Source organism: Aptenodytes patagonicus, chromosome 6, assembly GCF_965638725.1.
Source record: "Aptenodytes patagonicus chromosome 6, bAptPat1.pri.cur, whole genome shotgun sequence".
NCBI classification, from domain to species: Eukaryota; Metazoa; Chordata; class Aves; order Sphenisciformes; family Spheniscidae; genus Aptenodytes; species Aptenodytes patagonicus.
Window position 1 is genome coordinate 50,086,178 of NC_134954.1, and position 14,745 is coordinate 50,100,922.

A 14,745-nucleotide genomic window follows, 5' to 3' on the forward strand; every position below is an offset into this window, starting at 1 on the left:
GTCTAAAATAAAGAGCTAAAATGGGGAGCTCTGAGGCATGGTGATGGAAATATTATAAATCCACGTCCGTTCTATCAAATGTCACCAGCACACAATACTATGTGTGGCAGAGACTGCAGTAAACTCTGCCTCTTACCCCAGGCCCAAGGTTGCAAAATTATCTGCCCAGTCTGTGCCATATTCTAAGGAAATAATTTCAAGCGGATTTGCTTCAAGTTCCACACAGATCAGCTACTTACTCATGGCATGATTTTTCAGAAGTGCTGAGCATTCATATTTCCTACTGAAGACAACTGAAATTGCAAGTTTTCAGCACATCTTAAAATCAGGCCATTAACCCTTAATTATCATATAATAGCACAATTAAAATCTACCAAGACTTACTTCAGTAGCTAACCAAGCTCCCACGGCTTGCAGACTAGCTATAAAAATATCCAGTTCTTTAGTGGTGTCTGAGCTCTGGGGACCATTTAAAGTGGTTGCTGTTAACCCTGCTATTTAAAGCAAATAATGAAAATGATCAACTGTAAAGGTACCTGCGTCCCCTTTCCTTTCTTTTCCTTAATAATTTTCTGCACTTTTAGAAGAACTTTTGCTGTCTTCTGTCGTTTTTTTTCCTTGCACCAACCCTTTATTTCAAATGACAAATACGTAGTTTCCATGCTATCAGAGAAAGCATGATACTCAACTCTCAGCAAAACCCACTTCTTGCTAATCAAAAAAGCTGCAAAAGAGTAATAGTCCTCTGTCCTGAAAGAGCACATTACATGACCGCTTTGGAGGTAATTGGTTAACCCTTTCTTCACACCCAGGTTGCTGCTGTTAATGAGGTTCTGCCTCTCTTTAATGTAGGGACAAAACGAAGTGAAGCACTTGTGGTCTTTCCGCATAAATATTTGATACTAAAGGGGAAGGTAAAATAAACGTCTAGCAAAGGTGTGCAGAGATTATATAATTTTGGGGCTGATTCGAAGCCAGCTGAAACCAGATAAAAGATTCTTACTGGCTTCTGTGAGCTTTGGATTGGGTATGTACAAAATAGGTGATTGCAGTGCAATCTAAAAAGAAAACTCATTTTTTCTTTATTTTGAGCACAGAGAAATGGATTTTTTGCCAGCTTTGGAAAGCACAGTACTGTTGTGGTTTACTCATCTATAGAAAGCAAGAATCTAGCACTAGGGAGAATCTGAAAGTTATTTCAGCTTTGTGCAACTCATCATCCAACCAGTGGACCTCCTGCTCATAGATGCCAGCAACCAGATAGACACAGGCACCTGGGGGATGGCTCAAAAGGACTATCTTTAAGGATTACAAAGCTAAACTAGTTGAGCAGCAATTCTGCTACCTTATGTGCTTTTTTGACATTTTTGGTGGCTTACTTAAAGCCTCAGGTAAAACAAGTAAGATAAAGAGATCTCAATGGGAACAACAAGCTTTACCTACACAGGAGTTTACAGCTGGGGGCAAGGAGGGTAGGGGCATGGTGCATATTAAACTCTTTTTACCCTGTTACTCCCTGGACTGTCCATCAGAGGAGTGGAAATGCTCTCAGTATTTTTTCTCTCACCCTCTTTTTTTTTAACATCTTCTTCCAGTGTCTAGTGAAGCTGAATGTGAAACTGAAGCCTATGCTGGACTCCGTGGCAGTAAATAGAGGTAAATGGGAGGAGCTGCACCAAAAAAGACTTCCTTCTCAGGCAGCATCCTTGTCCTCCTTTTCCTCTAGCTTTACCATGTCTCTCAAAGACATAAATTAAGCCTGCAAACGTCAGTGTCGCTTTATGGTAAGAGCTGTCCAAAAGGCTTTCGTAAGCTTAGGCCCACCATTTTTTTAAGAAATGCTTTCACAGACATGCTTAATTGACTGGATATTATCTTGATGGCAGCATAGTTTGCTTTTACTGGGAGGCTTAGTGGGACTGAAAGGAAGGCCTGCGGTGAGATTGCGCTGGTATCTGGAGTGACACGGAAGACTTAGCACAAGAAGCATTCATTCAGCTCCACTACATTTCAACTGCTGCTGTAAAAATCTGTAAAGCTGACAACAGACTGAAATATAAGAACTTACAGCTTAATAAAATTAATAATACACAGCAGAAGTGGGATGCAAGCTGGTCAATTCATATGCAAGGAGCTGCAGGAAAACAGAATTAGTATGTAATTACATTGTTGTTTTGCATCTCTTCGGTACATGTTATGAATCAATTATGCCTGCTTTTGTGATGTTCCTCTCTCACTCTTCCCTCCTCTTTTATGCCTGAATGTTCTGAAAAGCCTGCTTTGTATTCTAAAGAAGTATTTTTTTACAACAAAGCTTCTTAGTGATTGATCAGGGCCTTTAGAATTGCCTACCTTTGCTACATTTAAAAACAAACTTTATTATCTTTAAAAACACCAACCTATCCCTGCTTCCCTGAGAAATTCATATTAACAATGCCGTAAATTTCTCAGCAAGGGGAAGTTTGCATAAAGGCAAAATATTGCATGGTAATTTTAGAGGTGGGTTTTTTTTTTTCTTTTAAAAAATGCTCTTTTAACACATTCATTTTTTTTTAAATTAGAGTGTCCCCTAAGGAAAAGATTAATGGGCTTTAATGAAAATAGAATACAAATAAAAAAGGAAATCTGTTGCCTTGTGCTTCAGGTTTATATTACATTGAAAAGTGGACCACGGATAAGCCTTTCTAGTATAATTTCCAGTTGAAATTAGTATTTTGAAATGGTGGAGAGGAAGAATATCATCATACTGGACTGACTACCTCTTACTTCTCTTGCAGTTCTTTCAGTACAATTTTGAGATGCTGTTATTACAGCTAGCACACCACTAGTCAAGGCTGAGATGTAGACGTCCGTGGTGGAGGTGTTCATAAAAATCTAATCAAACATGATTCAAACAAAACCAATCGTGTCTAGTTCTGTGTGATAACACCGGTATTACCTGAAAGTTGGTCTCTTTCCATTAGTGCAAAGATCACTAGTGTAGCGAAACTGTGATCTATGATTTGAGGGTGCTTTCTCTGCTGCATGACCGGACACAAGAGGGATCATGTTGCAGTGCTTACAAGTTCCCATTCATAGGGAAAAAAAGCCTTTGTACTCCATGAAAAATGGGATTCTAAATATAGGGTTGTCTGGCAGCAGAAAATACAGCTGAATTTTTAGTTTTACACCTGTGCCAAACTCCACTTACTTCAGTGGAATTACCTTGAACTGGCACCAACTTAATGGAAATCAGAACCTGGCCCAGCTGACCAGATGCTAAAAAGAGCTTTCCTCCTTTCTAAGGAAAGTGAGTCGTTAGCGCCTTTGAAAAGCTGACTACATCTGTCTGACAATCAAACAGAAACAACAAATCTGCTGATCACTTCTTTAAAAAAAACACAACAAAACAAAAACCCTCTGTGCTACTAATCATGTGTCTAGGAGAATAGCTGGAAATTTCAGTACTGTTGCAAGCCAATCTGTTATTACGCAACTGAACCACATCACTTTCTCTAGCAGAAAGAAGCAGGGAAGGAGCAGAAATGCAGACTGCACAGCAGTGAAAACATGCACCAAATGGAAATGTTTCTGCTATTATTTTACCACTTCTTTCTTCCCTGAATAAAGACAGATGCAGGATAGTAAGCAGCAAGCCATACAAAACTTGTAAGACGTACTTTATGGGAGAAACAGATACTAGGAACTGACATAGTGCTGCTGGCAGGTACACACAGCTTTCCTGAATTTTGATATTGCATCTTGCTAAGTATAACGTAATTTATAGCGCATACCCTACAGCTCCCCCCAAGGTTGAGTCTCCCCTCATTTCCTCTCATTTTATTGGCTTCAGTGCGCTGTTGCCCATGGCAACACCCACTGGCAGGGATGGGGATTCAGCACCACCGCAACCTGACATACAGCTGAAGCTCTAACAATGTCAACCATCAATCAAGTGACTGTTTGTAATTGCCTCCATCTATTTCTCCTGTCTTTCGGTATCTTTGCTATTGTGGGTCAAAATTCAGAAACTGCTGACTAATGTTATGGTTCTGTTCCTCCATCACAAGGAAGAAAATGAGAGAGCACGGCTAGATCTTTATCAAATTGTTCTCAGGCAAAACGAAGCAACCCTACTGAAACCAGTAGTGCATCTCAGAACAGCATTTGGTCTCTGAAAGTGCTATAGCTCAATCTTAAAAAATAAATTAAAATCTTATAATAATTTTTTTTAACACTCAGCTTAGGAACCCACAAAAGATTTGCATTTTTGAGAGAAAAAGAAGATTCTTTGTGGAAGTACGCAGTACAGTAAAGAAATACATTCCAAGTTCCTCATATTTTTAGATGGTGGAAAACACTTTTTAGCTAGCGCTTACAAGCTTGACAGAGAGAAATTGTATTTGCTTTTCATTATTTCAGATAGGGAAACATTTTCCCAGTACTTCAGTCAGTTTTGCCAAACTCTTCCAAGATGTGCACAGGAGAGATGCCTGTGTAGGATATTAAACTGGAATTCTCCATCTTTTACTTGTTTCCCTGCCCACTGCACAAGCAAAGCTCAAACCCCATTGAAATCAGCTTAGTTCTGCGATTGCGTATAAAACACAGGTCCACAAGAGGTGAGGACAAATTAAAGGGCATGTGAGAAGAGGACGGAGACCCCACCGTTACCCCAGGACAGTGGTAGTAAAGCGCTGCTTGGCCTTTCCATGGAGATGCCCCAATGCACACTAGTCTGCCTCAGCAATAGGAGAGTCCTCACTTATTTGCCCTGGCTGTTAGCAGAAACGTTGCCTTGAATGAGGGCTCTAGCATTTACAATTCCAGTGCTAAAATGTGGTGAGCACATGGACCATCCATAGGGTCACACGGGCTTCATTCTCCCCCGAAGGTGCTTCGAGCTGGTTCAACTGCAATACCTTTTTTTCTAGGTGTCCTCCTGACTAGTGCTAACCGCAGCCTGAATTCAGTCGGGTTTCCTGTCTCATGTGTTACACGCCATGAGGTCTCACAGGCGTCTGCCAGCGGCCCTCACTTTATTAGCAGAAAATGCTCAGGAGAAGACCTGTGTGTCTTCATCCCCATCCTCAAAGGTAGTTCAGGCCACACAGTAATTCCACTCAGCATTCCCATCTGTGAGACCCCTTACCAAAATCAACCTTTCCTTACCAAAAAAAAAAAGCAGAACTGCTAACATTGTGTAGGGTAATCAGAAGGAGCCTGGCGTTCAACTCCTACTTGGTTTGGAGCAGGCTTTCGAACTGCAGGTGCACCTGTCCCACCAGACTGTGGGGAGTCACAAGGGTGGGCTTGTCTCCTGCCCTCCTGCCAAAGCCCTTTACATGTGCCCAGCAGGAAGATGGGATGGCTGCGGGGTACAGCCCCAATTATCTGCTTCACGCCTGGGAGATGCACAGAGCAGACTGGCTTTGGTGGAAGAGCTCAGGAGGGGTTCATATGTGCATCCTCCCAGATTAAAGCGCAACACAACACTGTGACCTCACCAGAAAACCAAGCACTGTTCAAGGCGAGGAGCATCTGTGGTAGAGGCTCTCCTGTGGCTCAGACAGAAGAAGGGTTTCCCACCGCCTGAGAACGAGACGTCCAAGAGGTGTCTTTGGCCATAGTTCAAATAGTCAAATCAGACAATTTCCCCAGAAAGTGCCCCGTCATTTTGCCTTTCTCCCAGCCTGGGACCTACAGGCAAAACAGAACAGCTTCAACAGAACGTGATTGAGATGTAGACATCAGCTTCTGTCGGGACACGGTTTTGTTCTTGCTCCAAAGCAGAATCACACTTACAAGGTTAGGCAGCAGTAGCTCACAGAAGTTTAAACTGGATGTCTCATGCGGCAATTAACACTGAACTCCCCATGCAGCTCTGTCACAGCCAGCCCCTGCTATCTGCAGGGCCAGGGATCTTGCTGACAAGGTCACTCGTATGTTTTGTGCCCTGCAGAAAATAGCTGTAGAGTAGACGCATGTGTTTCATTTTAGCTCAGGTATTCCTTCAGATGGTGTCCTTGGTACAGCAGCTGCATTTTTTTCTAGACTGGTGACCTTGCCAATTGCTCCTTCTTAGAGTGCACTGCAATCTCATAATGTGCCTGTAGTTATCAACAAAGCCAATACTAGTACTCACAAACTATTTTTGAAAACTGCAACCAGCAGTGCCTAATCTCATGTGTAATATTTAGAAGAATTAATCCTGGTAGAAAAATAGGAGTGTTTCAGTCTACAGGCCATATATTTATTTTCCCTTCATAAAATTAAAACAATTTTAGTTACTGATAGATTGTTTTTCCATTGAGTGAAATTTTAGAACAGGTTTATTTCAAGGTTATGTAAAACATATTAACAGACACTTCCAATGCTTAGAGTGTTCTGGGCAAGAAAACGTAGAGCAAGAAGGTTTTTTATTGGCTTTGTCAAAGAAACGGAAGATTTTTAAGAGTAAAATCATGTGAATGGTTTCTAACATAACAATGAAGTGGGAGGTATAAATCAGCTGAAATGAGAGACTCCAGAGATTTCCATCACTTGAATGTGCCAGTATTGGATTACATACTGTGTATTGCTTGTTACCTTTTTGTTCTTGGATTACTTTGTATTTAATTACCAATTTATAAGCATCTTGGCCACTGCATCTTACAGGTGTGTGGGGAATACCATTATAAGCTTTGAACCTTTGCCTATGGAAAACAACTGACACGTACAGAAATACTGTGTGTATTTTCTAATGCAAGTGAATCCTACATACTTTCAAAATGTGTAACTGAAGACTTCTGCACTCTTTTCCTTTTTGCATTTTTAGACCATTACCCTCATTGTTTTGCTTTAGTAGATCAAACAATGCTGATTCAGCTTTTTAAAGCATGTTTTTGAAATGAACATCTTGGTTTTCTTGGTCTCTCTAAAAAAAAAAATAAATCATTTTAATGGTTTGCTGTGGTTTTTAATTATTATTATTTTTCTTTGAAAACACCTTGTCGGGATGAATCAGAGCTGCATCTATTGATTACTGAATCACACAAATAGAAGAGCATGAAAACACATGCGACTGAGCAGCCCAGATGATACAACTGTTGAAACCTGACCTTGCAGCACTCGTTCCTGCGAGCAAACCTAACTTCGTTGGATACACTTGACATTAGTCTGGAATGACCAGAAACCAAATTTGGCTGGCAACTTTAACAGAGCTATTTACATGTACAGAAATTACACAGATTGTACAGTCTGTGATACTGGACGTATCATTGTTCAGTAGAAATACCGTGGGGAGAAAAAAAAAAATCCTTCCAAAGAACAAGTACGTTGTTGAAATAGTTACAGAAAAGTGGGATATCATTTATTCTACTTTTTTAAAGCTGCAGGAAAGCTGGCAGATTGTGCTAAGGTACAAACGTCCTTCCTTCCATCAGCCATGACAAACTCTGGATCTGGATAGGCTGTAAAGGGGATGTTTCATGTTCAAAAAGCCCACGACACCAATAAAATTCTGGCCTGTGTTCCAAGACTGCATGTTTAGCTTAAGGCCTGTTTTTGCACTACCATTTACTCCTGGAGAGAACTTAAAGTCTATTACGCAAGTTTTAGAAATAAATTAAACGAGTTGAAAAAAAATCAGTGAACTCACTTTGATTTTACTCTTTATTCTTTCCAGCTGCCTGACTTATTGAAACGGGGCAAACATTCAGGTCTAGGCAGTGTTTTTAGGAGGAGCGGCCTGTTCGAGCTGATTTGGAATCACAGAATCATAGAATGGTTTGGGCTGGAAGGGATCTTAAAGATCATCTAGTTCCAACCCCCCTGCCACGGGCAGGGACACCTTCCACTAGACCAGGTTGCTCAAAGCCCCGTCCAACCTGGCCTTGAACACTTCCAGGGATGGGGCATCCACAACTTCTCTGGGCAACCCGTTCCAGTGCCTCACTGCCCTCATAGTGAAGAATTTCTTCCTTATGGCTCATCTGAATCTACCCTCTTTCAGTTTAAAGCCATTACCCCTTGGCCTATCACTACAGGCCCTTGTAAAAAGTCCCTCTCCAGCTTTCTTGTAGGTCCCCTTCAGGTACTGCAAGGCTGCTATAGGGTCTCCCCGGAGCCTTCTCTTCTCCAGGCTGAACAATCCCAGGTCTCTCAGCCTGCCTTCATAGGAGAGGTGCTCCAGCCCTCTGATCATCTTTGTGGCCCTCCTCTGGACTCGCTCCAACAGGCCCATGTCCTTCTTATGTTGGGGTCCCCAGAGCTGAACGCAGTGCTCCAGGTGGGGTCTCACGAGAGCGGAGTAGAGGGGGAGAATCGCCTCCCTCGACCTGCTGGCCACCCTTATTTTGCTGCAGCCCTAGTGAATCGCCACTAAACAGCCCGTTTCACTACTCGGGAGATAAAAGCACGAAAGGGAACAGAAAATGGCAGGCAAACACAGAGGACGCGGTTCCTTTCCCAGGCACCAGCTCCCATTTGCACCACGGCGGCTGGAGACACCAGGACGCACCGGCCGCCGCCATCCCCTCCCTCCGGCACCCGCGCTCGGCTCTTCAGCGCCCGGCTGGGCCACGGCGCTGGGCGCCGCAGCAAACCGCCGGAGAAGCGGAAGGCGGGAGGTCGGGAGGACGGAGGGGAGGGAGGAGAGCTCAGCGCTGAGGCCGGGGACCCTGCCCCGCAGGGAGGCGGCGGGGCCGCCCGCACGCCGACGCCTCCGTCCCGGGGCACTACAGCTCCCGGCCTGCCCCGCGGCCAGCCGGCTGTCGCACCGCCCGCTGCGTGACCCGCGCGCGCCCCTGCCGCTTCCGCTTCCGGGGGAGCGGCCGCCCGTCAAGTAAGGTAAAGTACCGGGGAGTACTTCCGCTCCGGCGGCAGGCGTTGCCATGGCAGCGAGGGGCCCGGCTTCCGCTTCCGCTCCGGCGGGGCCGTTGCCGTGGCAGCGGCGATGGAGGCCGCGGCGGTGCCCGACGGGCAGTACACGGCCGTCGTCTACGGGCTGATCGGCGGCGGGCGGTGCGGGGAGGCGGTGTCGCTGCTGAGCCGCGAGCTGCAGAAGAGCTGCCGCTCCCGGGGCGGCCTCTCCCTGCTGGGCTACTGCCACTACCAGCTGCAGGACTTCGCGGCGGCGGCCGAGTGCTACGAGCAGCTGGTGGCGCTGCACCCCGAGCTGGACGCGTACCGGCTCTACCAGGCGCAGGCCCTCTACAAGGCCGGGCTCTACGCCGAGGCCCTGCGGACCGCCAGCCCGCTGCTGGACCTCCCCGCCTACCAGGGCCGGGCCCTGCGCCTCCAGGCGGCTATCCACTATGCGCAGGGCGACCTCCCGGCGGCCAAGAGCCTGGTGGAGGAGGCGCTCGCCACCGCTGCGGATGGCGGCCCCGGAGCAGCCGAGGACCCCTCAGAGCGGGCTGACGCCGAGATCATCCTGGGCTGCCTGCTGTACCGGCAGGGGCGGCACGAAGAGGCCAGCGGCAAGTTTGCCGGTGCCATGCAAGTGTTGGGTTACTGCCCTGAGCTGTCCTACAACATGGCGCTGTGCTGCTATGCGGCCAAGCAGTATGCCCCTGCCCTCAAACACATCTCCGATATCATAGAGCGCGGCATCCACCAGCACCCAGAGCTCAGCGTGGGCATGACCACTGAGGGCATTGATGTCCGCAGCGTAGGCAACACTCTGCTCCTGCACCGCACGGCCCTGGTGGAGGCTTTCAACCTCAAGGCGGCCATTGAGTACCAACTGCGCAACCTGAAAGCGGCCCAGGAGGCGCTCACAGATATGCCGCCGAGGGCTGAAGAGGAGTTGGATCCAGTCACGCTGCACAATCAAGCACTAATGAACATGGACAACCAGCCCACTGAAGGGTTTGAGAAACTGCAGTTTCTTCTGCTGCAGAACCCCTGTCCGCCAGAAACTTTTGGAAACTTGCTACTCCTCTATTGCAAGCATCAGTACTACGACCTGGCAGCTGATGTGCTGGCAGAGAATGCCCATCTGACCTACAAACTGCTCACACCTTACTTGTACAACTTCTTGGATGCCATTATTACTTGTCAAACTGCCCCTGAGGAGGCTTTCCACAAGCTAGATGATTCAGCAGGGACACTGACTGAGCAGCTGAGAAAACTCACAAAGCAGGTACAGGAAGCTAGGCAAAATTGGGACGATGAAGCTGTGAAAAAGGCAGTTAATGAGTATGATGAGACTCTGGATAAATACATACCTGTCTTGATGGCCCAGGCAAAGATCTACTGGGACATGAAGAACTACACAATGGTAGAAAAGATTTTCCGCAAATCGGTGGAGTTCTGTAACGAACACGAGGTGTGGAAGCTCAATGTGGCTCACGTGCTCTTCATGCAAGAGAACAAGTATAAGGAGGCTATTAGCTTCTATGAGCCAATAGTTAAAAAGCACTATGACAACATTCTCCACGTCAGTGCCATTGTGTTAGCTAACCTCTGCGTTTCCTACATCCTGACAAGCCAGAATGAAGACGCAGAGGAACTGATGAGGAAGATCGAGAAGGGAGAAGAGCAGCTGTCCTATAATAATCCTGATAAAAATATCTACCATCTCTGCATTGTCAATCTTGTCATTGGTACCCTTTACTGTGTGAAGGGAAACTATGACTTTGGTATTTCAAGGGTCATTAAAAGCCTGGAGCCATATAACAAAAAACTGAGCACCGATACATGGTATTATGCCAAACGGTGTTTCCTGTCCTTGCTGGAGAACATGTCCAAGCACATGATCATGCTACGGGACAGCGTTATTCAAGAGTGCGTTCAGTTTCTGAAGCAATGTGAGCTGTATGGAAGAAACATCCCAGCTGTCATTGAGCAACCCCTTGAAGAGAAGAGGATGCACAGTGGGAAAAATACAGTTACCTACGAAGCCAGGCTTTTGAGGGCGCTGATGTATAAGATCATTGGGTGGACTGCGTAAATGGTGTTCCTGTACAGTAGAAATGAGAACTTTGTGGCTGTTCTTGTCTTACGCTTGTGAGGTGATGCTCACCCTGGTAGTCCATAGTCGTATGGGGGTTTCTTGATTGCTTACCTTTAAAGATTTTGTCCTGTATTTTAACAGCATTCAGTGGAAAACAGAATATTTGCATGAAATTAACACGCACCAAATAACTAGAGGCGTTCTCAGTCATCTGTCAGGTTAAATACACCTTAAGATGTGTTGACCAAGAACTTCATTACAGAATATCATAGTTTTCACCTATAGAATATTTTATCCTTCTGAAATTTTGATCAAGCTTCTTTTCATTGGTTCACAGTTGAAAATAATTTGTTATCCATCTCTTCTAGCACAGAAATTGAAGAAACAGAGTTGTTTTAATTCTCTAATTTGTGCCTGTGTGTGAAATGTTTCTTTCTTCTGCTTTTTCCAAGGTATTTTTAATGTTACAGACCATGTTGATAGTATATTTAAACACAAAAAATGGCTTTATAATAAAAAATCAGCCCTGCAAACACTAACATTGCCTTCTGCTAACTCAGTAATAATGCACGAGTGTTCTGGCAAATTGTATACCTGATACAGGGACCAGGAATATATTCCAAGAAGGATATATTAGGATGGCACTTTCGTTTAGGTCTACCCTTGCAGTAAAGTTCGTTATGACTGGATGTGACTGGCTTCAGAGACGCTGCCCAGTGCTGCCCCTCGGCTTCTGCGACACCCAGAGTCCCCGTGCCTGCGCCATCCGAGTGGCAGCTGTTGCCCTGAAGACCTGTTTGGTAGCAAGTGCTTACTTAGTAACGCTGTCTTCCATTTGCAGCCTGGCCTGCCCCTTTAATCCAAATACCATTCTCAGAATATATCAGTCTCTGGTAAGAGACTTTGTGAATGTGAAATTATATTATTTTTCATATTTCTCAAAAAGCGTGTAACTTTGACTTCATGCAAGGCTTACGACTTCTACCCTTAGATGGAAGAAATCCACTTCTCAATTTCCTGTTTGTGTTACTGTTCCCGCATCTCTTAACACCTCTCTGAAACCCTGTTTATTTGGTTAATTCCTTTACTTGGCATCTCCATCGCACTGGCATCAGTCAGTGTATTTTCTCAACAGTCTTCCCGTATCTTTTCAACCCTATTACATGTTCCTCACCGAAGTGAGATCAAAATACCTTCCAGTGTTTTTATGCAGGCTGGTCCTGTGCCCCGCGGCTGCTCTCCTTTTTGTGTGTTCTGCCTTCTGAAGCAATGCGCGACCTGAAGTTTTTCAAATAAGGATCAAAGATCCACGGCTTTAACTCATTTGCTTACCTTTGATACTGGCTCCCTGAAGAGCTGGTACAGGGGAATTTTGGAATCAGGCTGCATGTCCCTCAAAATCCACTTTCTGTGCTGTGGCTTACCTGGAAAGAAAGAGGACAGCATTTTTGAAAGTTGCTCTATTATAAAGCAATAGAATACTTAATACTTAATCCTTCCAGAGAGTTAGTGTATATAGAGACTGAACAGGCCTGCAACCATTTCAACATATAGAAAGTCAACTCTGCTTATCTGCTGGGAGAGAAACCTGTCAGGGCTGAGCATATCCTCTGTAGCCAAAGGAAACGGCTGTGGGTTAGGTAACATTACAGTTTACACAAAACTTCCTATAACAGTAAAGTAAACTCAAATTTAACACAGTTGTCTCCAGTGTCAGGAACGGGAAAATGTTCTAGAGAGGCTAGAGAGCAGGCAGGAGATGCGGCAAGGAGTCCTAGAGAGGCCTCCATAGCTCATTACTAGTCCATAAAGCCCCCGATTATGGTGATATTAAATATTTCCCCCAAGTGCTTCCCCACAAGGAGGAGACCTGTGATTTCAAATCTTGTTCACCTCCATGAAGCACAGCAGCAGGCTGTAAAGTATGTTTCTAATTTACAGTGGAATTATATTATATATTATGCAGCATAAACAGCATGACCTTTAAAAAAAAAAGTTTTTAAAAGTCACGCCACATAATGGTGTCTGAAGTGCAGTAATGGGCAATGACTTAGGGCACATCAGCCCTTTATTTAATATTCATTGTGCGTATTCTGTAAAAGTCAGTGGACATTTAAAAAAAAAATTCACTTTGCAGATTTGTGCCTGTGCAAATGTTGAATGCCCGCTAATGGAGAGCAATTTAGACTTTTCCATGGCTGACCAGTGATGTTCACATGCTCTAGCGGTTTCCGTACAACTGGTGCGTGACTTTCATTAGGGCGCTGCAGCCAGGATTAGCTGCACTAAGCGCTTCATCTCTTTCTCACCTTCCGTGGTTACACAGGGCTCCACCACGAATAAGCGGAGGTGACAGGGTCAGCCGGCTCTGGCACATGCTCCCAGATCCTGCCAGCCTCCAAGGAAGGCACAGGGCCCTTGGCCGCAGGGTGGGAAGGGAGAACAGCCATGCTCCCCATGGAAAAAAAGTCCCCATAAAAGGACATGGAGTTGTGCGAGATGTGGCTGTTTTAGAAAATATGGCTAGGGGGCAGTCAGCGTGTCTGGAATTTGCTTCATCCTGTTGCAACAGATCAGACATACAAAAAACCCCACCGGAAAACCCCGGGTAAAATGTCAATAGCAGCATTTTCCCCGTTCTTCCCTTTTCCTTCTGTTTTTACCTGCTTTTCCGCCCAGAGTACACTGTGCACCCAGACAACCCAAGGTTTCTGAGCAGGCTGGGTGATGCTGAACACCATGACCGCAATGTGGAGAGGCCTCTGCTGCTGAAAGGAGGGGGGGAAATGGCAGAGCTGAGACACAACAGGAGGAGACCTGGGACAGGCGCTTCCTCCTCTGCTGCATCAGTGGATGCTTCTGCATGGGGTCTCCTCCCTGTCCCAGCAGTATTTTCCACCCTGTCCACCACAGCCTTTTCCTCAGCAACAGCCACCCAACCTCCCCGTAACCGAGGCACGCCGGGGCAGACGCCCCAGCCCCCGTTTTGTCCTAGAGAGCTGCCTGCCCCTCCTGTGCCCAGAGGGATCGGGTCCTGGGGTCACACAGCTGTCATCTTTTGCAGCGTAAGTGTGTTGCTTCCTCCAGTGGCAAGCATGCATTTATAGCATCTCCAACTGCAAAGCACTTTGGTCATGAAAAATACATAAATGTTACAACCAGTTTTATTACCATCTTTATATTGCATTTAATGTTATCACTATGTGACTTACACACAAAATACATTTTTAAAGGAAAGCACATACATTTTTATTTGGAGAAAAGGGAGGACACCAAATAATGGTTTATGCTCCTTAGAAATACAGTAAAATCCACCTAAATTAATGCCCTAAGCCAGCACAGTTCTTTTGTCCACAACCAAAAATCACTGTTTTCATTTAAAAGAATGCAAACAGAAAACACTACCAAGAAACAGCTGACCATATTATCAGGGAGCTGCAGAGGGCAAACAGCTGCAGATAAGCACGGATTCCTAAGCAAGAGCCTCTGCTTTTTTTGGTGGGAGCAAGGAGAAAGAAGCCCTGAGCCCTCTGTCACTGCATCAGTATCCAACAGACAAGCAGCGCAAGATGCCCCCCACACACACACCACGGCTGTACCGAGAGCCAATCTCCAGGATTTTATTTGAACTAGTAGCCTCTTTTGCACCTTGTCCTTACAGTGCATCTTGTGAGATGTTCTTGTCCTCAAACCTTACAAGGACTTGCCACCCATGTTGCAGGTGACAAGCTGTATTGTACTGCAGTGGGTAGATCATCTTTTTTCCCCAATTACCCTTGCAGTAATTACAGCACACATTGCATGAGTGAAGGCCTCGAACTGCCATT

The 14,745-nt window shown here is 45.4% G+C and overlaps 2 protein-coding genes across 2 annotated transcripts in view; both read left to right on the forward strand.

Annotated features, from left to right (window-relative positions):
* Positions 1-1,757, forward strand: part of PDE11A (phosphodiesterase 11A) — a 142,244-nt gene extending 140,487 nt beyond the window's left edge. The window contains exon 20 of the mRNA XM_076340748.1: positions 1,596-1,757. Within this exon, the coding sequence (XP_076196863.1) occupies positions 1,596-1,757 (162 nt within the window). The remainder of the gene's footprint in view (positions 1-1,595) is intronic.
* A 7,155-nt stretch (positions 1,758-8,912) lies between these two features.
* Positions 8,913-11,457, forward strand: IFT70B (intraflagellar transport 70B). The gene has a single exon (XM_076342540.1). The coding sequence runs from the start codon at positions 8,915-8,917 to the stop codon at positions 10,913-10,915; it is 2,001 nt and encodes a 666-aa protein (XP_076198655.1). The 5' UTR covers positions 8,913-8,914; the 3' UTR covers positions 10,916-11,457.
* The last annotated feature ends 3,288 nt before the right edge of the window (positions 11,458-14,745 follow it).

Excerpts from the sequence above, each read along its gene's own strand:
- IFT70B (XM_076342540.1), top strand. The coding sequence starts at position 8,915 with ATGGAGGCCGCGGCGGTGCCCGACGGGCAGTACACGGCCGTCGTCTAC.